Here is a 25,083-nt window from a genome sequence, read left to right on the forward strand (position 1 = left end):
GGAGGCAGAACCTTGTCACAAACTCTACTTTGCAGGCAGTTGATGGCCTTGTTAGTAATAAATGGACAAATTCTGGGCCAGGATGGATGGGGGAATGTGTGCGAGTGGAAATGATTTTACTTTTGGCAGAAGGTTCCCGGAGAGCTGTGGTGGGCGGACGGGTTGAGATCTATTTGGGTGTCAGCATGGGAGAATGTGGGACAAATGAACGCCGGCATACAGCCTTGGTTGTTTTTAAAGTCACCGGGCACAGAAATATCCGTGTTTGTAGGAACTCTAAACACCCACAACGGCAAAATATGATATCAGGTAAACAACTCTACTCTCAGTACTGATAATTTTTTTTTCTACAAACAATAATGCATTCCAGAGTGTACAGTTGTTCCAAGGAAGCAGTTGTTATGAGACAGATTTTGAGGGGTTATGCTGACATGATTAGGGTGGATTATGGTAATGTGGATGGAGAAGATGCCAGGTTCAAGGCCATGTTCTGAGTTGCCGCTTAGGGGAGAGTTAATTGGTTTTGTGCCTTTGATGTTGTTTCTGCACAAAGCTGCATGTGTGTATTCCTGTGTTGCTAGAAGGGGATTGTGGAGTTAGATTTTACATTAGCTGAAGGACAATCCCCACAGTGTCACCCATCCCAAAGGTTGTGAGTGTCCTGTGAGTGTCCTGGCACTCCCCTGAGAAAGACAGAATATCCAAACTCATCTACTAAATTGCACTTTCTGTTCTGAGTCACAGAAATGTCAATTTCACTGTTAAGTAAAAAAATATATATAAATATCCAGTTTAACCATACACACAAAATTTCTATTAATTAAAATACAGTCCAGGCCAAAAGTTTGGACCTTCTCATTCAATGTGGTTTCTTTATTTTCATGACCATTTACATTGGTATATGAATGACTATGAATGAACACATGTGGAGTTATGTACTTAACAAAAAGTGGAGACCTGGCCTCCGCAGTCACTGGACCTGAACCCAGTTGAGATGGTTTGGGGTGAGCTGGAGCGCAGAGTGAAGGCAAAGGGGCCTTTTTTTGTTAAGTACATAGTTTTGATGCCTTCAGTGAGAATCTACCAATGTAAATGGTCATGAAAATAAACAAAACACATTGAATGAGAAGGTGTGTCCAAACTTTTGCCCTGTACTATATACTTTTTTAATTTGCATAATTATTTTAACATATATTGTTTTCGCTTCTTATCAAAATAAAATCTTATATTAAAAACAAAAGGTTCCTTAAAATGAGAGCAATCAAAACCAGTAAGTAAAAATCTTGCAATTTTATTTGCATATAAAGGCAGCTAAATAAGTCACACAATGAAGTGGAAGGAAGGGGGGGAAGCATCTCTAAATTTCTCCATGACTGAGACAAACTAAGTCAGAGAAAGCCAAAAGGCATTTACAGTAAAAATTGACACAGCTATTGGCAACATTTTTTGTGCTAGCAAGATTGCATTTACACACAGTGCAAAAATAGAAAAAATAAAAATAAGAATAAAAACACAAAAGACTATTTAACATACTGAAGGACAATTAACCCATGGATAGGCAGACTTGCAGAGGGGGAAAAATTAACAACCTTTCAGATTGTAAAATATACCATATATTTCATCCGATTCATTCTTATATGTGGTATATATAACAAACTCATGAAGTAACGTTTTACTGACATTAGATGACAATTGAAAAAACTGTGCATTTTGCACATAATATGTAATCACTTACAAGCAAAAAATCATCATCAATAAGATGTTCAACAAATATTTTAGTATAGAATTTACAGCATACACACGCGCACACACACACACATATATTTATTTATACTTAAGACATTTTTCCCAATTTATTTGCAGAACGAAATTCTCTGATATTTAGGAGTAAATTTCTTCCCTGCTCTTATAGAAAAAAAAGAGAGTGCTGTGAATGTTCAACTCAATTTGGATCGGTCACTGGTAATAAATACAAGGCTTTCTCTGTGCTAGCAGAAAGAGGGCTCTAGCTGGGGAATTTAAAGCTAGTTTAAGGCAGTATCCCTGTCAGCCAAAAGAAAGCTTAAATTGTCCTGGAACAAAAACATACAAAGTAAACAAATGGCATTCAATACCCACGAGTCCAGCAAATGGCAAAAAATGTACAATATCACAATGCTTCAATATTTTACAGGTTCAAATTTGAGCCAGATTCTGAAACCCTACCCCCAAATTAACCCACCCAGCCTCCCCTCACAAATATTATTTTCCACTGACTGTATATAAAAAGACTAATATCTTGGAAAGAAACACTTAATAGAATTATTTTAGAAGTACTGTTAGAAAAAAAACATCCCCCCCCAGGTCTCTCAGGAGCTGGTTGGATTGGGGAGGTCGAACACGATTGGGGGATTGGTGGGTTGAAAGCTGACTGTACAGGTGGAAGCGTTGATGAATGTTGTGTAGCCATCTGTCATGATGCCATAACCTAGAGAGCAGAACATAGATGGCATGGAGTGAGAAATGCAGCGGCCAACACATATTTGACATCAGGAGATTCCACCACATACAGTGCATCTGGAAAGTATTTACTGAGCATCACTTTTTCCACATTTTGTTTTGTTACAGCCTTATCCCAAAATATTTTTTCCCTCAGAATTCTACACACAACACCCCCTAATGACAAAAAAGTGGGGGGGGGGGGGGGGGGGGAGCAGACCAATCCCTATGTCTGCTCCACTCCATGAGATGGCCCACTTACCAAAAACCACCCCATGGCATAATCCTGGAGATCATGAGATGACAAGACAACACATGTTCCTTGTCTAAAATATTCTGCCCATGTACACCTGGTGAAGATGCTCCACTCTTTGCTGCTAAAAACGTCATGAGACCTCACCTTCATGGATCCCCCCAAAGGCATGGAGTTTGGGTCGCACTCTCCTCTGCACCGTATTCAGAAGCTCCACACAACCAACCCGCTGCAGCTCTTTTGGTACCCAGTCCCGGAAACCTACACACACAGTTTATTACTTTTCAGAACCAGTCAAATAAATCTATGGCATCAAAACATTTACATTTACAGCATTTATCAGACGCCCTTATCCAGAGCGACTTACAATCAGTAGTTACAGGGACAGTCCCCCTGGAGCAACTTAGGGTTAAGTGTCTTGCTCAGGGACACAATGGTAGTAAGTGGGATTCAAACCCGGGTCTTCTGGTTCATAGGCGAGTGTGTTACCCGCTAGGCTACTACCACTAGGCTACTACCAAAGGCAGCTTATTGACTTCCAGAGGGGAAGGAAATCAGTCAATAGTGGGAAGTTGAGGAAACGGTCAAATAAATAAATAAGACATTAAAAATTAAACATATACTGTAGTTACAGAAGGTAACAAGAGGGGAGAAAAACAAACACCCCCCCCTTCCCCCCAAAATGAATAATCAAGGCATACAGCATTATTTATTCTGATTGGACTTACCGAGGGGAGGCCCATGGGTCATGAGGATATCAATGCCCTCCGGTATGAGGTTCCATTTATCAAGCAGAGACTGTCCTCGGGGTAGGTTAAACCCCCAGCCATTAAACCAGGGAGTCCTGAGGTGAGACACAAACCGTGACAAAAATTGCTTAAAATGACAGCTGACAGCTGATACGGGGACCTGGTCCCATCCTGTCACACATCCTCTGCTCGCCGCTGGTGAAGCGGTCTCTGGCGGTGGGTGCTATTTTGAGTCACTTAGCCACAGTGCAGTGTATTGGGTTAGACCGGGGGAAGAGGGGGGAAAAAAGCAGGGCTCAGAAACATCAATAGGGTTTGTTACAGTGAGGGACTGCCACAGCGACAGCGATGAATGAGTATCGAGCGCTGGCTAGTGGAGGTGAGTTCAGACACAAATGAAATGGTTCCTGCAGCCCTTCGATCTGGAAAAGAAAGAAAGAAGAAAAAACTCCCCACCCCCCCCCTCAAACACACAAAATATGTGGTATGAACTGATATGCCTAGCAGAAAGCAAACAGCATTAATATATTTTAAAGTAAGAAACAGAACGAAACTCTAATTAATGACCTGATAAAAAAAAAAAATACAGAACACATGAAGGTAAAACCCATACAATTAGAACATTTTCAAATATAAACGTACCTACACAGAATATGCAGTGCAATCTGAATTCAGCGGTTATGCCAAGCAAGCTGGGAATTGCAGCCATCTTGCATAAAGGCTCCATTGTTGGGTGTCTATATGAAATATACCTTCCACGCGGGTACATTTGCTAACTTCCATAAAGATTAATGACATCCCGGTCACATAAAGGAAGGTTTGTTTCCTCCACGGACCCTCGCACACAGGTCTTATTATGGCACGCTGCAGTGTGGGAGGATGCTAGAGCTAGCCTCCAGCCCGCAGCCTCGGCACTACATTAGATAGCGGAGTAGCTCTCTCCCGCCATCTGGACAATGTCACAGACGAGGCCAGAGACGGAGCGGGAATATAAGACTGGGGCTGCATTAACGAGCCTCTCATTAAAATCTAATGTGTCTTCTGGGCCACACTCAACATCACCAGAGGTGCAAATTTATTGTGATTTATAAAAATAAAAATGGGAAAAAAAGGAAATTCTAGGAAGGAAAAATGGAAACGGAATAAATAATGGGAACAAAAGGAGTTAAAACCTTAGCGCCTCGCCGATAGCGGATGCCGGTGCTCGGGAGTTTTTGTTTGACAGAACCCATTTAGCCTCATATCCCGAATGTCAATATTCAATTAGAGCCGCACATATTCTTTGTATTCCCAGCACCCCACCCCCCACTTATCGCTTCTCCATCCAGTTCTTCTAATGATTCCAGACAGTCTGTAGCATTAGTGAGAGCCGGGCTTTCTGGGCGCACCGCACAGATACCATCAGCCGAATGCAGCAAACAAAATTTACTAAATTTACTTATTTTGAAAAGGTATCGCTCATCCAACATGGGGCCATTTGCTCGTCGGTTTTGTGCGAAAGTTTAGAAGGCGGCAGTGAGGTGAAGCCTTGAAACAGATTTTACATCGGGAAGCCCCCTCCCCCTTCCCCAACCAAAGATGATTCCCCCATCAGACACACGGAGTTGGGGTGCCGGGTAACAGGTTCTCAGGTAGGGTTCAGCGGGGGGATTTTCTGCAGCTGTCGCCCAGCGGGGGGCTACATACCCTGCACAGCATGGGCCCTGCACTTGGTTCTCACAGCAAAAGAAGGGGGCAGATGAGCCCAGCCTGGTGCCACGTGGCATCAGAGATGAGGACAAAGGCTGTAATGGTGATCGCTCCTGATCAGCTAGTATGCAGTGGGGGCTACAAACGGCTACCAAACAAAATGGATGTATTATTATTATAGTGACATAATTATTAATACATATAGAGCAGGGCGATATGGATAATATGAATAGTGCAATATGGCCCTATTCTGACTTTTATGGGAGGGAATGAGTTCTATTTCGCAATTATAAGCTTCATCTTTTTATTAAGAACTGAAATATTAGAGATAGCTACCTTATGTTTGAGAGTTGTAAAGATTTTTATTTACTCTTCTCTAAGACACAGTTCTTTTGTTGGGAGATGGGAGTTCTGAGAATATCTGAAACAGTTACATGTCTTGATATAATGTGCAGTTGACCCCTTGCCAACCAGATCTGACACCTGTATTTACCCTTCTGCTGTCAGCGGGGTGGAGCCAAACACCACAGAAGTGTTTTGTCAATAGTGACTGCTGAACTCCAATACCTCAGGCTCTTACGACCTTTTGCCACAACATTTATGCTTCAAGTCCCAAAAGGGCCTTCGGTTGTGGATTATTCTTAATAAACGGGAAATATAACTCATATTTTTCCACCACTCCCCCTCTCACTGCCCTTTTGTAATGAAAACTGGATAATCAGATTTTAAACCGAGGCATGCGGGATGGTTTCAGGAACCTGACCGCATCTCTCTCTCACATACATACATACACACACACACACACACACACACAGACACACACACAGACATAGAAAATAATATATAAAAATACCTTGTGTTAAGTCATGCTAAAAACAGAGAGATTTGATCAAACATCTCTGAGTGGTGAAACAATTGAACAATTGTTGTCTCCTTTTGGCTTCTCCTGTTAGAGCTTACAACAGAAGATCAACCTCTCTGGCTGTCTGCACAATTGACCCGGCAAAAGCAACCCTCCAGGGCAAGTGGTGGAAGCGGACCCGTAATCGGAAGGTTACCAGTTTGAATCCCGAGCCGCCAAGGTGCCACTGAGCAAGGTCCCATCCCCACACACTGCTCCCCAAGGGTGATGGGTTAAAAGCAGAGGACACATTTCATTGTGAGTCCACAGTGTGTGGGAACAGTACTTTGCTCGAACAGGCAACCTTCCGATTGTGGGTCCGTTTCTCTAAACACTAGGCCACCACTGCCCAAAAGGATCAACTCATAATTATCAACTAGTGAATAAAATTCTAATTTAACACAAAATATGGGTTACTAATGTATTAAGACAATCATATAATAACACATCTGTATGTGAGAAAACCTGGTGAGAAAAGTGTGGGACTGGCAAAAAAAAAAAAAAAAAAAGCAGGCAGCCCAGCCGAATCCCCAGTGGCACGCTACAGTGACCGAGCGATTCATTTCAGTCCTCACCTCGTTGTCACAGCAACGCAGAGGTCATCTAAAGAGGGGTCTAATTGATCAAGCTGTCAGAGCCAATGAGGAGGAGGATGTTAATAGGAGTTTTACTTCCCCCCTGGGGAGAGGCCACCTGACAGGAAGCAGTATATTTATATTACGCAGTGCACAGACCTGCACTGTCCACTTTATTAACCCCTGCAGTAATGGGAGGCAAGTGGTGACCCCGCCCCAGGCCTGACAAACGGTGGCTCAAACCCAAGGCTACCACAGCTACCGCTTGTGGCCAGACAGAGGAGCCAGATTCACTGGGCATTCCGCTAAACCCGCACTACTCTAATGCAACTGGGCTTCAGGGTTGGGAGGCGGTTCAGGTGATGGCCTCTCAACCAGGTGATGGCTTCTCAATGAATTTGCATCAGACATTCACCGCAGTGCCAATTCACCACTATACACTCATATTACTCACAAACATTCATGGAGAGGAGAAGAAGAGAAGCAAGCAAGATACACGAGAAATACAAGTTTGGTGGGAGAGGGAAGAGTGGAAAAAAAGAATCATTAAAAACCACCAAAACACCCCGTCTCTGACTCACTCACTCACTCACTCACTCACTCACTCACTCACTCACTCACTCACTCACTCACTCACTCACTCACTCACTCACTCACTCACTCACTCACTCACTCACTCACTCACTCACTCACTCACTCACTCACTCACTCACTCACTCACTCTCTCTCTCTCACACTCACTCACTCTCTCACACACACACACACACACACACACACAGTCCCCCAGAGAACTCCAGCTGCAGAAAACCGTGGAGGATTAAAGCGGGCATCAAAGGGCATCCTGTGTGAGTAAAATATTCAGTGCTCGCGGCGAGTAAAGAGCAGGCGCAGCGCATGTGGGTCACACGATGGAGCGTGAGCACAAAGCTGAGGGATTCTCCACCTTAACCTCCATCCTAAAGGTGGGAGAGAGCCACATTAAATATTAAGCCTTCCCAACATAGCCTTGATTCACTGGATCAGGCAGGGAAGGTCTACTGAGAGGAAGCAAAACCACACACCCCCACACAGAAATGGATCTTCACACTACGTAGAGTTACAACTGCGTTATGGCCTTTTTTCTTCTTCTTCTTCTTAAACAGAGTAATTAAAGGTGAGGGTGTTTTTTGTCATCATGTATATCATGCCAAGCACATTGCACTACACAAGATGTTCTTGGATATTATTAAAAAAAAAAAAAAAGTCTGAATGTTTGGTCTGTAAGTAGACGTGATCCTGAGATGTTTCTACTCGATGTCATGCCTGAAATGTCTGTTGAAATCACCGTGTGGTATTTTGAACAGATAATACGAAGGGCAATGTAGGAGGAAAGGAGGAGACAGGATGGGGTGGTTTTAAACTTTGAAATTTGAATATGAGCCTTGAGGAAATTCTGCTGTCTCTGCATCAATTTATCAAGAACATTGTAAATTTTCCACACCGTGTAATATTACGGGTTCTGAGTTTCATCGTGGATTTTATTGCGCCGAGTTGGCCTGAGAGGGTTCCTGGGAAGAGGACAGGACTTGTTTATTCGCACATCATCAACAGACGGCGGGACTTTGAAATATGGATCTGTCAGAGCGGGCAGGTGGAACCTGAGCTCCTTCACACAGAGGGCAGAACACTGGCTGGCCTATTCACACGACGGGGCCTGTTCGCACACCCCAGCCCATTCACACAGCCGACCCTATTCACCCGGCCAGGGACCCGGCCTCGGCCTATTCATCTGCCACGGAAACCAGGGCGCGGTTGGGTTACCTGGCCAACCGAAAAGGGCCCATTCCCTCCCCCAGTACCCTGAACTTGATCCTCAGGAACAATGAACGGGGCGAGGGGGGCTGGGAGGCATGGCAGGGTGGGTGACAAAGGCACTGACAGGGTAATTTCTCTGGGAAATGATGAAGCTCGGAGACTGACGTTTTACAGCTCAACTCTGCAAACCTGAGAGGGGGGTGGAGAGGGGCCGTAATTAAACCAGTGCCCCTCTGTTCCAGCTCCACATGCCGAAACGGATGGGAACACCAGGATACAGTGGAAAATCAGAAGTCTTCTTTGATGCACGTTGGATTTAGCTCGTTCCCCCAAAGGGGAGAGGATGAACTGGAGCGTCAGAATAACATTAAAGCAAACACACTGCTCCTGCTTCTCCTCTACAGCGGCTCTGTTGTAAAAATTTAATGCTCCAGATTCCTAGGCTGTGGTTATAATTGAAAAGGCATTGTGGAGGAGACAGAGAAACACTGACAGAAGCCTGTTTCTCTCTCTTCGCTTCTGCATGGCATCAGAGATCAAAAGGAACGTGTGGGGGGAAATAAAAACGATGGGGGGGGGGGTTCACAGACTGTATCAATTAGTGTCATGGCAACCACTTCACAGCATACATGAAGTCTTCTGTACTGACTTACACTTCCAGAGAACACAACATTCGGAGACCATGAAAAAATTTCATAAAAGGCACCTGAACAATGGTGAAAGTAAAATAATCGAATTTAATTTCTGATCTTTTGTCTAGCAGCAGACGGTTATATCTCTGTTTAGAAGTGATGCTGCAGTGAATTTGAACAACTAAATATGGCTTCATTCGAATATGTGCAGCACATTTCTTGATTAAAAAAATAACTCATATATATTTTTCCCCTCCAACAAATAAAAATACTGTAAATAAAGAGTAACACTTTTGCAGAGTAATGAATATTCCCATAGAACGCAGAATTTCTAACTTTATCTAGCAAAGGGTGTTTGGCCACCACATGCAGCGTGGTCACATGACTGTGGTCATACATTTGTGGCCCTGGTCCAAGTAAATAAGATGGGACAACGCTGCGTAAGACATCACTGCCATTCCTGATTAAGATGGTCTTCATTTAAATACAGTTAAGCCTGCAGTTGATGCACTCTAACGCCCCCTAACAATTATGACCGGAAGCTCAGAGGTCAAAGGGTACTCTGGTTAACAGGAAAGCACAGAGCACTTGGCTCCAGGGATAAGGGGAGCCAGGGTTGAAGGGAAAAAGAGACAGAGGGTGGGTTAGAGGTGGGTTTTCCATCCCCTGAAGGAATTTGAGTATTGTCTTAACCTTATGAGCGCAAGTGCATAGCAAGTGCATGCTTAACAAGTGGCAACAATGAGAAAAGGGAAGCTTTACAAACAGAAAGTGTTTTCTTTGAGCTTCTGTATGAACAGAGGACAAGCAAAACTAAACATAGTAGTCAACACAAAAGCACAGGCAGACGTTCTTGATGGAGTCCTTCCTTGGGCACAATGTGTTCTGGATGATGGGGGCGACAGTCTCTCACCAAAAGTACACACACACACAGACACACACAGACACACGCAGACACACGCAGTGCCAACAGTGTTCACAAAAGCCACCCAAGGTTTCCAGTGGCAATAGTAATAAAAAAAAAACTTTGTATTGTACATCAACTTCAGGAGATTCAGAAGTAATTGCACTCGCCTCGACCTTCACGTGGTCCCCAGCGGGTAATCAGAGTTAGCAGGGACAGTTTCACAGCTTGTGCCATCCCTTTTTGACCCACAACTGACATCACATTATGTCTGGGTTTTACTGGTCTGCCTCGGACTTAAAGAAATTATCAAGCAATAGTAATATGACCATGGTCAATTTCTTAAATAAATAAATAAATAAATAAATAAATAAAAACTTTGCCCAAAAATAACAAACAAGCACAACTGATGTAGATCAGTGGAGAAAGTTGTAATAGTTGCCTCATGCAACATTTCAGCAGCAGTCTATTCATCATTCAGCCCGGTTTTTATAAAAAATAAAAAGAAATTTGACAAGAGAGCAGCACTCAGCACAGCTCCAGCAGGATGCTTCTGGGTCACCGTGTCCAGATGGATGCATTTATTTATCTATTTATTTATGGTTTGTTTTCGGCTGGACCAGCACTTACGCCTAGGCATGACCTTTTACTGCAAACCTCCACAGAGAATAATGGCAGAGAGGAGATTCACTTAATCTAAGGGAACCACTCAGAGCTCACCGTCTGCTCTGCCCTGCCCTCTGTTAGGGAGTGGAAGACATCACTGCATATCTGGCTGAGCAGACGGAGCGGTGAGTCTCATTTTACGGCACACAAAAGCCAGTGATTGTAGTTAGACTAATCTTAAATCACTGGTGCAACGCCTAATTAGTCCACCATGAGGGTCTGACTAGCTGCCCTTGGGCTATGAATTCTGGTCCTGAAGCTTAGATCACTTCGATTTATGCACACGTCACACACAGTGCTATGCTGCCCCAATTAGTAGGCTGGCAGAAAGTTCTAGAAATGTGTGGAATATGATTTTCATGGCGCCGATTTATCCACCTAATTCTGCAGATAACAATCTGATCTAGATGCGCTGGAAAGACAAATCTGATCCATGGAAGCCCCACCTCACAATTAACAGGATTTAAAGCATCTGCTGCTAAATTCTTGGTGCCAGAGCCCCCAGGACAACACTGGAATCCCCACTGCTATACGGACAGCGCGTGACCATCAACCACAAATAACATTCACATTATGAATGAACTATTCAAATAAACCTATGCTACTGTATTTTAATGTTGGTCATAATGGTGGTACATGGAGAATCAAATATTATCTGAGGTGGTTCATTGCAGAAAGTTCAGATTTACAGTACAGTTTACTCACCATTAGACAATAGTAATTTAATTACCATAAAAATACTGCTCAGCAAACTGGCAAATATCAACATTTTCAACATCAAAATGGAATCTGGAATGTAAATCTTTAGTGAATGGGTGCCACCATGTTTCTTGATATTTATGTTTTTTTTATTTATTAAGATCAGATCAACACACAATTTCCTTGTAGTTCTTCACTCATTATTGGAAGCCAACCCCTGTGTTGTACATGGAAATGTATAGATCCCCCCACAGCCTGTCTGTCTGGGAATCCTGGCCTGGGCACCCTGTTGAGATTTAAGAGTTGTTGGATCTGGGCCAGGCTGGGGCTATTTTGTAGCCCAGCAAAACCCCCCCTCCTGTTTGTATACCCCCTACCTGGCTGGCCTCTGAAGTCACGGTCAGCTGTCTCGCTCGGGGGACCTCATGTCTCGCCGCTGCCCCCCCCGCAGCACGGGTTTCATTTATTTTTAATAAGATGGTGGATTTAACTAGTGCCAACGGTATCAGAGGACTCTGGCAGTCCTTCTGGTGGATCCTCCACGTGGTCAACAGTATTCTGAACGCCGCAACCATGCAAAAGCGCCTACCTGACCATCCACATTCCTCGCGGGAAACCTTCAGCACCATTAACTGAACTCTAATCCCTCCCGGACATTTACAAGCTGGTCTTAAGCAACATGTTAAGTGATCTAATCTACAGTGGCCTGAAACACACGCACACACGGGGTCATATTACATCTTACAGTGGCCATTAGGCACAGCATTAGTCATGAAGTAGAGGGCATGAACTACAGCCAACTTTAAGGAGGGAGGGAGGGTGGGGTTGTGAGGGTCTTATATTTACACTGCAAATGTAGAACCGCCAGTCCGCATAATAAACCCACTTAACATTCACTGGCCATGAGCTGGGTGATGCTGCTTGTTTCACAGGTCATTATGTTAACGTGGCAGTCCTAATGCTCATTACAACGCGCCGGGGCCGTCCCCCTCTCGCTCCTGAAGCCGCTCCCCTCTCATCTAATAAGCTGGCCGACGCCAAAACAAGCAGCCCACCGCTTCCCGTCACGATCTGGGCCAGCCTCGCAGCGGCACGCCACCCGCCGGGGCCCTGACAAAACCTCCTGACCGGCCGCGACGAGCCACGTGACTTGGAAGAGATGAGGCTTCCCCCGGGAGAGGAATTAATGGACGGGCCGGGAGGGAGGATTTAATGGACGGATTGGGCGAAGGGCGGGGAGGGCTGGCATTTAACATATGCGCCGTGGGGTAAACATACACTGTGTGCACTGTTTCAGCCCATCACTACTGCACTGCTCGTCCCCCCCACGTGCAGGGCCAAGAAGCTATTACATGTTCCACAGGGAAATTACCCCAAAACGTACAGCCTAGCTGAAAAGCATAATTAAAAATAATGTTTAAAACACAAGGAGTGGACGCAAGCGAAAGGCAAAAAGATGCACCTCCCCGGGGCCTCCAAAAGCGGACTTGTGTTTTTAATAACGGAATTCTGAGGACCGATAAACCCCCTCGCCCCGCCCCCGCACCCCTATGCTCAGTCTGGCCGGCCCCAGCCTCCCGCTCGCCACTGCGTGGTGTGTGTGTGTGTGTGTGTGTGTGTGTGTGTGTGTGTCTCAGTGTGAGTGTGTGAGCGATGGCCTGGGCGGAGACCCTGGTGTATGTCCACAGACGCTGGCCGCTAATTAATGTTGACGTGGCAGCGCTCTGCGGGGGGTCAAAGGTGACCCCGCAATCACTGACAGGAGCAGGTAGCGTCTGCGGGAGGGGGAGGACCAGAGACGCAAGGCGGACCGCCGACCCCCATCCCAACGCTTCCATCCCTTCCACCCCCGCCTCCGTCTCAGCAAACAGAGGATAAACTATTCTTCTATTTCTTCTATTCACCCTTCCATCCCTCTGGCAAATAAAGGAAAGAGAAAAATAAATGACAATAAATTCTATTACTGTGGTTAAAGGTGAAATACAGAAATGACTTTAAATCCCAAATAAAATAAAAAATTAACCAGTTTTTATGAGTTTGTGCCACGCTTGGCCTTTTAATAGTTGTATTGTTCTTAAAAACGCATCAACCAGTCATTACAAGACTTGGTAAAATTAAGCGTCAAAGGTCACAGTTTTTTTTCTTCTTCTTTTCCCTCCCCTGAATTGTTTGAGAGAAACATTGGCAGGTTTGAGCATTTTTTTTTTTTTTTTTTTAAATGGAGGCAGCTGAAAGGGCAGAGCGCTATCGTGTGAATTAATAGAGTGCGGGGCCGCGAATGCGATCCGAGGCTCAAGCACCGCTAATGCGAGGAGCACCGACATCAGAGTGCAGGTTAACCACACACAAATCAGCCAACATCCCACAGTGCACAGTGCATTCTCTCTCCCGTCAGGCTACACTGGTGGCCAGTGGCAAGTCCACTGGTGCGTGTGTTCACTAACAATCGTCAACACGGTCCTCCTTCATCAGCCATCATTTTATACACACACACACACACACACACACACTATATAGATGAGCTGTTGCAGATTGGGCAAATTATAACTTTAAACTTTATACTGTGAACTGCCTTACAATGTTAAGATATTATTTCATACTCTGCGCTTTCAAGTTGAAATGAAAAGCTTAAAATCCACTCAACAAGCATAAATGGTAGGATATATTCTTTGGTGGCACCACAAAGGATCTAAAAATCACACAATTTCTTTTAGGCCTAACTGGATGCACCACAGTAAAAAAAACAGCACACAGTTAATTCATTAAACTAACTGAACTCACAAACAAGATGTTGAAACCCTGGAGACGATGTTAAAATGTTACCTCGACACTTCTTTTAACTTCCAGTTTCATCCATTTCCTATATTGTGCCCTTGAGGGCTTGGATCTTTATTTTACTGTTTTACCACAAACAGTGGAGCACAGCGTATTAACCTTCACTCCACTCCCCTCACCCTCTCTCCTGCAAGACAAGATTTGCAAACCACAATTTCAAATAAAAGGACCAGGATTACACTTCAGTGTGGAGTTCTTGGTCTGGCTCTTCCAGTCCTGCACGTGTCTTTCAATCATAGACACAGGCCAATCAAAGCACAAGAAGAACTGAATTATTCAACCGAGCAAAGGAGCCCTTCAATAATCATGCAGCGTGTCCTCCCTGACACAAATATGGCACTGCTGGTCGGTACATCCCTATTCACACTCTAAATTCAGTGCAATGCCGGCCTTCTGTCTGATGTCTATTCTAAGTGAGACTTGCACAGTATATGCAAATGTTTGGTCTGGTGATACCAATAGTTATTGGAAAGATCTCCTTCTGTACTAACCCTGTTGCTGGTAGCGCTCTAGGTAAATGCCTAGAAGGTTTAGAAAAAGATAAAAAAAAAAACACACCCATGTCAAGTGCTAATAGAGGTCATCTCCCCGCCGGCTGACCGTATTAGCTGAGGTCAGGGTCAGTGTCAGCTGAGGATGTGTGCACAGCATGACCTCTGACCTGTGCTGACACGCATCCCTATTCACAGTTTCTCATTAGACATGCAGCTCCATGGTTGTTGAGGCAAACAGCTATGCAACCTCCGAAGCATTTTACTGCAGGAACAGCCCGATGTTGTGATCCTGTCTGAAAGCCTTCATGTCTACCGTAGTGCCTTAAAACTGATTTTTGTATTACATCATTTGAAGTGAATAAAACATAGTCAGTATGAAAATGTTCTGGTTTTACTCCAAAAAAAATCAGCCGAATCATTCTGTACTTTTTACAAGAACAAAAGAATATCAACACTCTGGGAAAAGCGGTCCACATTTTTACTTCCAGACGTGTCTCCCAAACCAGAAAACAGTAGCAGCAGCAGTAAATGGTCACTATACACTAGACATCAAACAATTTAAAGGCACTTTCAAGTAAAGGTAGTATTGGCTACTGTCAGACCCTAAGAAACTAAATCAGACTTCCCAATACATGACTACGACACTAAAGCTTCCAGCTCAAACTAATTTCATCGCAGAAAGAGACATTTTGGAACAGAAGACCGATTAAACGAAATCCTCAATAATCCAGCAAAATGAGCATGGGCAAAACAATCAGCACACAGTGAAGGTTCTACCAATCCAGCATGTGACTATGATCTGGGATCAGCCGATCTCGCCTCCAGTGTTTGCCATCCTTTTTAATATAGACTATGGCAGCTGTGTGTGTGTGTGTGTGTGTGTGTGTGTGTGTGTGTGTGTGTGTATGATAACTGCGGAGAGGGCTTAAATGGTAGCCTGTGCCTGTGACGGATGGAGAGAATGTGATTGAGGAGAGAAGTGACCCTGGAGACTGCAGGAGAGGATGAAGAGGAGGACAGTAGGTGGTTGATGGCCTTCGGGGGGGCGGAGGCTTAAGAGTTTGGAAGGTCTGAGTCCCATCACGCTGTCTGCAGTGGAGCCGATGACAAATCAGTCATTTAAAACACACTCGCTCAAATGAACGAGGCAGCCTGGGAAACGCATTCCAGCACAGGCAGCCCCCGATCCACCCAGGCCACTCCCCTTCAACCTACAGGCTCCATGAAGTCTGTGTACACCCTGGCCGGACAAATCCCTGCATATCAATAGCCTGAGTATGAGCGGCACAGCCTAAAGCCTCACTGAGCTGCTGCCAGCGGTGGCCAAACTTGGGACACTCTTCATGGTGGCCTTGCCCAAGCATTAATCAACCAAAAACCCTAAACCCAGATTTAGTGGGACCCACATTTCTCCCCACAGCCGGTGTGGAGCTCTGCCCCCTGCATGGAGTTTGGGGATTTTCACCAGGCAGAGACATGGAAAGAGCCGAGGGGCAGGGGGCCAAGACAAACGGCAGGAGAGGCTGGCGCCTGCAACAGGAGCCCCATTAGACAGAGGGGGAAATGTTATTCCAAGTTACAGGAACAGCACAGCGCCTCGGCCAATCGCTTCATCCGAACGTCGCCCCCTTCAAATCACAACCGGCTGAGCGGCTCTAACCAATCAGCCGAGATCTAAACAACGCACAAGGAACCAATCATGGTCATTCATGCAAAAGTGAGTGCGGAGCCACTTCAAAAAATTCTGAACTAGTGAAATGATAACAATATCCACTGTGATATGAAATTAATACAAAGATGATAATGAAACACGACAGCTGCTATTGACCTTACTATAAAAAAAAAAAATGCTTGTCATCTTCACAAATATCAGTTACAGAGCAATACATGGGTTTAACAGGCATTCCTAGCATGCTGCTTTCCAAAGCCAGACCATCACCACCCCCTTCATCCCAGACACATCATTGATGGAGCGAGAGGAGAGATAAAAGCTGTGGAAAGAGCAATAACCGAAACAGAAAGAGTGTTCTCCAGCTCCTCCCTCACGCACACTGGTCAGAAAAGGGTTCTGGGAGTAAAGCGATCCACCAGTCGGGCTCATCATCCAGACGCAAAAATGCATTCTAGCGGCTAGATGCTTGACATTCTCTGGGAACGGCGTTCTGTGTGTGTTAGTTATCAACTCTCTAGAGAGGCACTGGGAGGTTAAGCCTTGGTCTGACCCTCACCCCGCCGACAAAAGTGGCAGGATGTTCAGGAACAAAGGCTATTTCCTGAAAGAGTGGAGTATGTCTGAAAGACCTGGTGCTGTGCTGAGAAGACAAAAAAATAAATAATTATAATGAATCTCGCCTCAGCACTGAAGCAACATTGAGCAAAACCACTTTGTGTTCAGATCAATTATTAATGTCGCCTAATGGCTTTGTTCTTAATAAAATGAACTGGTTTACTGATTTCATTGCCCTGTACCACAACGTGGTTGGAAATGCATTCAGGATACGCACACGGACACACACACACTTCTAACTACTACCAATTGTTCACGGAATTCTGCAGCTGTATGTGACCTTTCCTGAGTGAATAAATACATAGAAAACGCTTAAATGACAGAATCAGCATTAGGACAGGTCCCTCATCGGGGAGCACACACCTCTGCTAACTCCACATTTCAGCTGATTTAGGGTGACCTATTACAGACTCAGATCCTGCCTCATGCTTGTTATGTGGTCACTGTGTGGCGTCGTTATGGGGAGCAAAATATGAGCAAAATGTTATAAAGCCGAGCAGCAGAGTGTAAGCAGCACTGCTCCTTGACATATCGTGTAAAAATTTCGAGAAGGAATTGCAGAGATTTTGCATTATTAAGACAAAAAAAAAACCCCACAAAAAAACTGCTCAATAAAATTGCGGTGTTGCTAATGCCAGCAAACTGGTAAACATTTTACACACCCATTCACCAGTATACTGTACCAATATGCTGATGGGCTTTTTAAAAAGCTTGTTTTTTAAAAATGGTGATCATCAAATTAAATGAAAGGACCTATATGACCACACACACATTCCTCCTGGTGTCACACTCACTGTGCTGCTTGTTGTTAGAGGACGTATGAATGAAAGCGACTTTTTATTCAACTGCAACTAAATTTAACATCAGGCTGAACCGCATGGCTCACATGAGGAACAAGTGACTACAACATGGGAATTAACAGAATTCATTCCAAGGTTTTAATTTCTAAAAGCCCCTGTGGGTTGTGATTAGAATATTGAATTGAGGTGATTGTCATTGTAAAACACTGCAGCACGGCAGACGGTGACAACAAAATGTGTCCTCTGCTTTGACAGGCGCCTGGGTTCAGTGGCACCTCAGTGGCACCTTGGCGGATCGGGATTCGAACCGGCAAACTTGTTCTCGCGGAACCAGTCTAATACACTCAATAGAACTGGTTGGGTACAGCTTTATCCTGCTAACAGTGTAGTTACACACTGCATCTGTGTTCACGGCCAAACAATCATGCAGCTTTTTAAAAACAACGATCGACTATACAGATTACGTGTCACACAATTATTCATCGTGACAGATCTATACAAAAAATATATATTTAATAATACATTTTTCTCTTAAGATCTTGCTGTAGAAATCAAGCCTGTGAACCCATGGGCTTGGTGATGAGGGCACTCACTGTCCCCCACGATACCAGTGGAGACCACCGGGTAATGTGTAGAGATCCACATTAACCATCAACTAAACAGAGCATTAAATTGGTCACATTTTATCACCTCATGCGGGATGCATTGAGCTTCCAGAACATTCTTCTTTTCCACCCGTTGCAGTTTTTAACACAGACTGAACTTGGTCACTGACACCGTCTCTATCTGCACATTTGAATCAGTGCCTCTGTGGAGAATCTGTCAGCAGTGCTTATCAGTGGGAGGAAGAAAGCTGGGATTCTGCACATATCCAAAGAACCGGCACTCGGCGGGGGGGCGGATGGAGCCAGGCGAGGGGGAAGGGGGATTAACACCGTCTCACCTACATCACCGGCGCACACATGGCTTTAACGCTCACAGGTCGTGCCAGTACAACTCCGCATCGCACACAAACCTGAAATTCTACCACGCTTCCAAAGATTCATGTGGACGTAATTTCAAACTGTCTGTAAGAAGAGACTCCCTCAAGTCCTTAACCGCTTAGTCCTGTTACTCAGGGTCGCGGCCGCTGGAGCTCATCCCGGGACACTGGGTGCATGGTGGGGACTCACCCCTGAAACAGATCCTGGAGAGAAGATTCATTCCAGTAACAACCAGACTGCTGAAGGCTGCCCTACTAACCCAGGCCGAACTGGTTATACCATTGCTGAGTATGTGGTATGGTCATGAGGTGTCTACCCTCCTTCCTGGGGTCAGGAGAGTGCAAGTTCTGTAAAGTTCTGTCAATAATCATGACCAAAAAAAAAAAGAAGAGACAAACCAAAGTCAGTGTGATTACACGAATGCAAAAAATAAAGTACACATGTACCACACACCCACAACACGCCCCATGCACTGGGCCACCCAGGCAGGTAAGTGAGGGTCCCGTTGGCTGAACAGGAGGACCAGGCCAGGGGCCGCAGAGCAGACGGGCTCCTCAGACTCCCCCAGGAGCGCTGACTGTCACAACAGACATTTAGCAGTTTTTACGCTAAAGGCTCACTGGGGGTTTCCTTCCTCTCCGATTCTACCACAGTTTCCTATTTCCCCTCCGTCTGTTCATCCATTTGTGGCATGTCATCCAAGACTGGCCGAGTGCGGCTGCGCTACCTCACGGGCTAAATATAGTCCCAAACAGGACGACACTCTGACCCAAATACTTATTTTAAGACAAATGCAATCCTAAGGTAAATAACAACTGAGGCCAAGAAAGGAAGCTGCAGACATGTGCATGTCAAGATCCTTCCAGATCGATCTATTTATAGACTATTTACAAAAAAAAAAAAAAAAAAAAACTGAAACCTGGACGAAGAGCAAACAGGAAGTGGCCCGTGGACACAAAGTAAGGCCATGCATGCAGAATTATGATGTCCTCTACGGAAGCGGCAGCACTTGGATTCCCACGGTAGCCTTCCGAGAGGAAAAAAAAAAACCTACATCTCTAAGCCAAAGGATGAGTGGATGAGTGGAGTGAAAGGAAGATTTCCCAACTGATGATATCACAACTCATACATACAAGGGCACGGTAATCATTTATTGTTGTGTCGTGGTATATATTGTGGTGTTCTGTCAGCCTTCATCGAGATTAGAGGGACTTACCATGGAGTCCCGTATATTCGAAAGCCCTTGATGGTGACGTCCGAGTCTTGCAGGTAAACACAGTTCGTGAGGAGTGACTGAACATTGTCAAAGTCCTCCAGTTTCAACTTGGACACTGAGGGAAAACGATAGTAATCCTGCTTGACCAGCTCCGCCATGAAGTCCTTATCGAAGGTCAGCTCATGGTTCCCCGCAATCACCACCTTGAACTCGTACGGGAGACTCCCTGGATGAAGCAAACAAAACCAACAAATTACGGTCAACTCAGAATAAGACCAATAAGATGCCTCCCATAAAATGACGTGTATTTTTAAATCCCTACAACTATACATTTATGTGTGTGTGTGATCTGCTCTTCACACACTACTTCACACATTTCAGCAAGTGGAGGAGGAGAGATGGGACCAAACACCTGAACATGAAAGGCGATGAAAGGGAATTCGAGTCAGAGGTGAATGTTCTCTTTGACCCAAGCAGGCTGCCGTTGCCTCCTCTCACCTCCTCGAGTCAATGAGAGAGTCACACACAGAAGAACATCTATTAAAGACAGGCTGGTGGCATTTTTCAATTTCTCCATTTTGACCTTTCCCTCTGTGTGGGGTCCTTTTGTGTTGCTGCCGTACAATGGCGGAGGGCAATGGCTGCTCTCCACGTCCCGCAGATTGAGCACTCAACCCCAGACGCCTGCGTCTCTTCAGTGCTGGTGTACCAACAATACACACACACACACACACACACACACACACACACACACACACACACTTCTAAAAACATTTATTATGGCGGAATAAATGTATGATTTGAATTTAGTGGTCTATAGAAGGCAGGACGCTACTGACATCAGAGGTCAAAACGTGTACACACACAAACACACACACACACTTACTTTCAGCATGATTCAGATGATTTAATCACAGAAATTATCTAAAATTATCTAAAAAAGGCAATTTTACAGAGAATAAAATATATCATACCGACTGAATTAATTCCCATTTATAATTCATATACTGAACAGACAGATAATATTAACAATAAATTGGTAATACACAAAATAATATGGTTTTATTATAGTGTAAATCTATATATAGAAATTCACTAGGCTTAGATTTAAATATCAAAATGAAGGAGGGTGGGGTGGTGGAGAATAAAAAAAAAAAATGCTGAGAGAACAGAATTGAAATAAAAAATTACGGCGGACAGCAGTTACGATCCAGCAGCACACAGCAGAGCCTCTCCAGCACCTCACCTCCTCTAAATTAGCGTATGGCACGAGCAGCAGATCATAAATCCCCGTCTAATACAATAAAGAGAGACCATCTCTCAATTTCAGAGTCCCGCGCCGCCCCCCTAACCGCATCACACGTCCATTTACACCGGGCTCTTGCACTGCGCTAAACTGGATCACGGCCCTCTGCAGGGCCGCAGCCGCGTCAGCCCGCCTCTCCCCACCCCGCCTACGGAGCGCCCGCAACACAATTACTGCCGGCGGCCAGCAGCCGCGCGATCCGGCGGGAATTTTCACAACATTTTATTGCCATCAAAATGTATTTTGAAAACGGCTGCTGATTCCAGGCCAGCTTATTGCTTCCATAAGCGACTGAGTGAGAAAGGGAACCCAAAGCTGTCACCCACACACACACGTATATACTATATATGGCTTCTTTTTTTTATTATTATTAGCACAAACGTTCAGTTAATGGCTTTTTTGTGATTGTGCTTCTGCTTCACAGAGTTCACAAGAGGAAAAACTATTAACCTCAACCAAAGCTGAGCTCTAGTGATTTCCCTTTAAATGAAGAATTCAACGTTAACTGCAGGAAAGCCTTTGTGAGCGTTGAGGGCTACATATAATTTTGTTAAATAAATAAATAGGTGTCTGGCGAATCTTTGCGCTTTTCACTCATCATGGGAGACATTTAGGCTCCTTGACCCTACCTTGCATTTACAGTGTCAATGTTTGCAAAAAGAATTCAGCACAATCCTACAATACTTCATGTTAATTAGTTACAAGTTCAAGGCTTTTTTGTTTTAAAGAGCAGCACGGGTTTTAAATAAACCCTCAGGAACAAAAGGAGTAAAAGTTTCCCTTGGAAGCAATATGGTACAGGGAGTCACTCGCTGAACAAACATGGATCACTGGGCAGAAATCCACAGAGGGTCGACACGCAAGGGTTCGAGTGCCAACCATCTCCCATCAGCCCCCTTGACCACAACCACGACAATCAATCAATCACAGAGATTATGGAGATGGACCACTTTTCACGTACAGATTAGAGATAGAGGGAAGAGAGTAAAGAAATAAAATAACGGTAAGAACGAAGCATGAACAGAGAACTGCGCCGAGTTCTGAAGTGCATTTCCTCCCCCTGTTTAATTCAGAGCGATCTCCTGTGTTTCCCTCTGCATCATTTAGCCTGAGCTGGCAGGCAGCGGGAACAAAGGGTGGCCTTGAGAAGACATGCAGCTGTTTATGTTACCGAACTCTCCAGAAAAAACCTGATCACCCGAGCGCTTTGGCTGCGGCCCTTTCACTGCGCACCCGGTGACTCAAGTTATCCTAAAGGTTGGCCAGGGGCGGCTTTATGAAAGAAAAAAAAAAAACCCCAAAAAAAAAAACGGGACTCGTCTGGTCAGTTGATTCAAGATTTCATCTTTCAACAAAGTGATATTTATTTAAACAAAGAATGTGTGACAGCCTTCATAAATGCAGCAAATCCAGATTCGTAACTGCAGCCAGTACAGGACTGGACCCTTCTGTTGTCAGGAATGATGCTACTGAAGCCACTTTTGGACCTGTCTCTAACAATCAATATCCCAAATATGGATTAAGCATAGTCCTAGTCTAAATGTTCATCCAATTTAAGTCTAGGACAGAAAAAGGACTATTAAGAATTGTGTCTAATTCTGTGTGAAAGTTGAACTGTTCATTTCAAGTCTATCATTTCAAGTCTAGCTCCATTAACTAAACAAAGTTCTCCATGAATGTTATTTGATGTGTCTGGATTTTATTGATCAGGAACTACATATCTAATACAATAATGGCAGGATTGGAGGGGAGGGGGTGGTACTGAATGTTCTAACTGACCATTTCTAATTTGTGTAACCTGTGCACATAAGTAAATATTGAATATATGAATGTGTAAATATTTCTTGTTTTTTTTTTTTTTTTTATAAAATTATCCCCAGTACTTTCTTCATACATTTGTTCACTTTATTACTATCCCCACATTAGAACCCAGTGTTACATTCCTCTGATAAATATCATTATTGGGGGTTCCATATTGGTGATGGCGGAGTGTCTCAGTAAAAACGGAAGGATAATTTTCCACTCAGGCTTCCATTGATTAACTATTACCGCCACCGTGCTGTGACACCTGAACAATAGACGGGACTGAATTGGCTGCACAAGAGGATGTAAACATGCTCAGCTGTAATGAACAGTTTTAGCTCAGAGCAGAGCTTACGGAACATGGACAGCTTGGTGGGCGTGAATCAGAAAGTCTCGAGATGCACTATAAGCAGGCTTTCTGCAGGTTTTTTTAAGGAAGCCAAATTTAAGACTTTTTAAGACCTTGTATCGGGGTCATCAACTTTATTTGTCCACGGGCCAAAGTTGTCTCAGCAGACAAATTATCTCATTAAATACAAAAATATTTTAAATATTACTAATATATATTAATATATTATTACTTGGTATATTCATTTTCAGTTCATTTTTAACTTTGGCCAAATGTTGTCATATTACCTGTACTGCTGCAAGCCACTCAGAGACGACTGCAATATTTTTTGGTGATTTTGGTGGTTTTTTATATGGGTGACATTTGCTAGGGCAACACTGTTTCATCTGCATTTTTTCAGGGATGAACTTTTCCATGCTCGGGATATGAACAGCAACACACCTTTAACTTGTTGGCCCCTGGGCCCAGATATTTAAACAGCCTTATATATATAATACTCTGATAATATAATATTGCAGTTATGCAACATCGCCATCAGACTGACAGAAATGAATGGCAGAAAGAGCCCAGTTTCACTGGGTGGTTAAAGCCTGTAGCTAGATCGAACAATAAAGCTTTCTGTCGCTGGAAATTGCGTGTGTACAATATTTTCTTCTTCTTTAAGCTCATTTACCGTGTGAACTCGACCTGACCCCGACTCAAATCAGTGCTAGAAATTGTGGGGGTGGGTGGGGTGGTGAGTGTCTCACACAGGGCACCCAACAGGCTACGTCAATCCCACGCGCGTGCTGCGCTTAGAAAACCCGGAAGTGCGCAGTGACCTTGAATTACTGACAGATTGAAGGCTTGTTTCATTTGACTTACTGGGTCTGCAGTACTTTTAATTTTGGAAATCCAAGGATCCGCAGAAACCCTGAAAAAGGGCAACGCTGAGCTTCCTGATGCCTGATGGATGGCTAGCGATGGGGGGAGGAATTCGCTGACTTGTGTCTCTGTCCTGAAGTGATACTATATTTCAATTCCACGTGACAGTAAGTGTGTCAGGGGTGAGTGACATGCCTGCACACACAGGCACTAAAAACACACGCCTTCGCTTTCACCCAGACAAAAAGTGCCACCACATACACTATATCCGCACACTCTCCCCAACCAGCCCGACTGAGTGCACTGAAGGTCAGAGGGTGCAGTGGCGCCACCGGGCCAGACGTCCCTTTGTTGTCCTGCCAGGTGCCAGTGTCCTAAGCCCAAACAGGACCCCCTGGCACCACCGCACCCTACTCAGAACACACACCACGTGTAGGCACATGAGATGTGCATGCGAATGGACACGTGAACCTAAAAACAGAGACATGAATGTAATTACAAAAAAAAAAATTAAGCCAGCCTTGGATATACAGGTTCAGAAAAACCTGACATATTGCTATATCAAATGCTAATTTCTAATAATAAACATTTTTTAGAACCCTGTGTTCTCGTGTTTCAACGCAGAATATTCTAGAATAACTGAATAATTCACAGAATTTGAATAGTCGGGGAGGAAAACAGCTGAATGTGAATGAAAGTCAGTCGTAGACTCGTGAGGGTGGGTGGAAGGCGTAGTGAGCGGGCGGACGATGTGATGTTTACTCTAGCGCCAGCGTTAATGACTGCGCGTCATGCCCCGGGTCCTG

The 25,083-nt window shown here is 44.4% G+C and overlaps 1 protein-coding gene across 6 annotated transcripts in view; it reads right to left on the minus strand.

Moving 5' to 3' along the window:
• Positions 1-1,275: 1,275 nt before the first annotated feature.
• The window catches only part of LOC114765904 (metallophosphoesterase MPPED2), a 34,602-nt gene continuing 10,794 nt past the window's right edge, over positions 1,276-25,083 (minus strand). For all 6 annotated transcript variants that reach the window (XM_028956426.1, XM_028956427.1, XM_028956430.1 and 3 more), the window contains 4 exons: positions 19,956-20,181; positions 3,460-3,575; positions 2,879-2,992; positions 1,276-2,467 (listed from right to left, as the gene is read on the minus strand). In XM_028956426.1, coding sequence (XP_028812259.1) covers positions 2,349-2,467; positions 2,879-2,992; positions 3,460-3,575; positions 19,956-20,181 — 575 coding nt within the window. In that variant the 3' untranslated portion in view covers positions 1,276-2,348. The remainder of the gene's footprint in view (positions 2,468-2,878; positions 2,993-3,459; positions 3,576-19,955; positions 20,182-25,083) is intronic.

Source organism: Denticeps clupeoides, chromosome 16 (genome assembly GCF_900700375.1).
Source record: "Denticeps clupeoides chromosome 16, fDenClu1.1, whole genome shotgun sequence".
Lineage (NCBI taxonomy): Eukaryota > Metazoa > Chordata > Actinopteri > Clupeiformes > Denticipitidae > Denticeps > Denticeps clupeoides.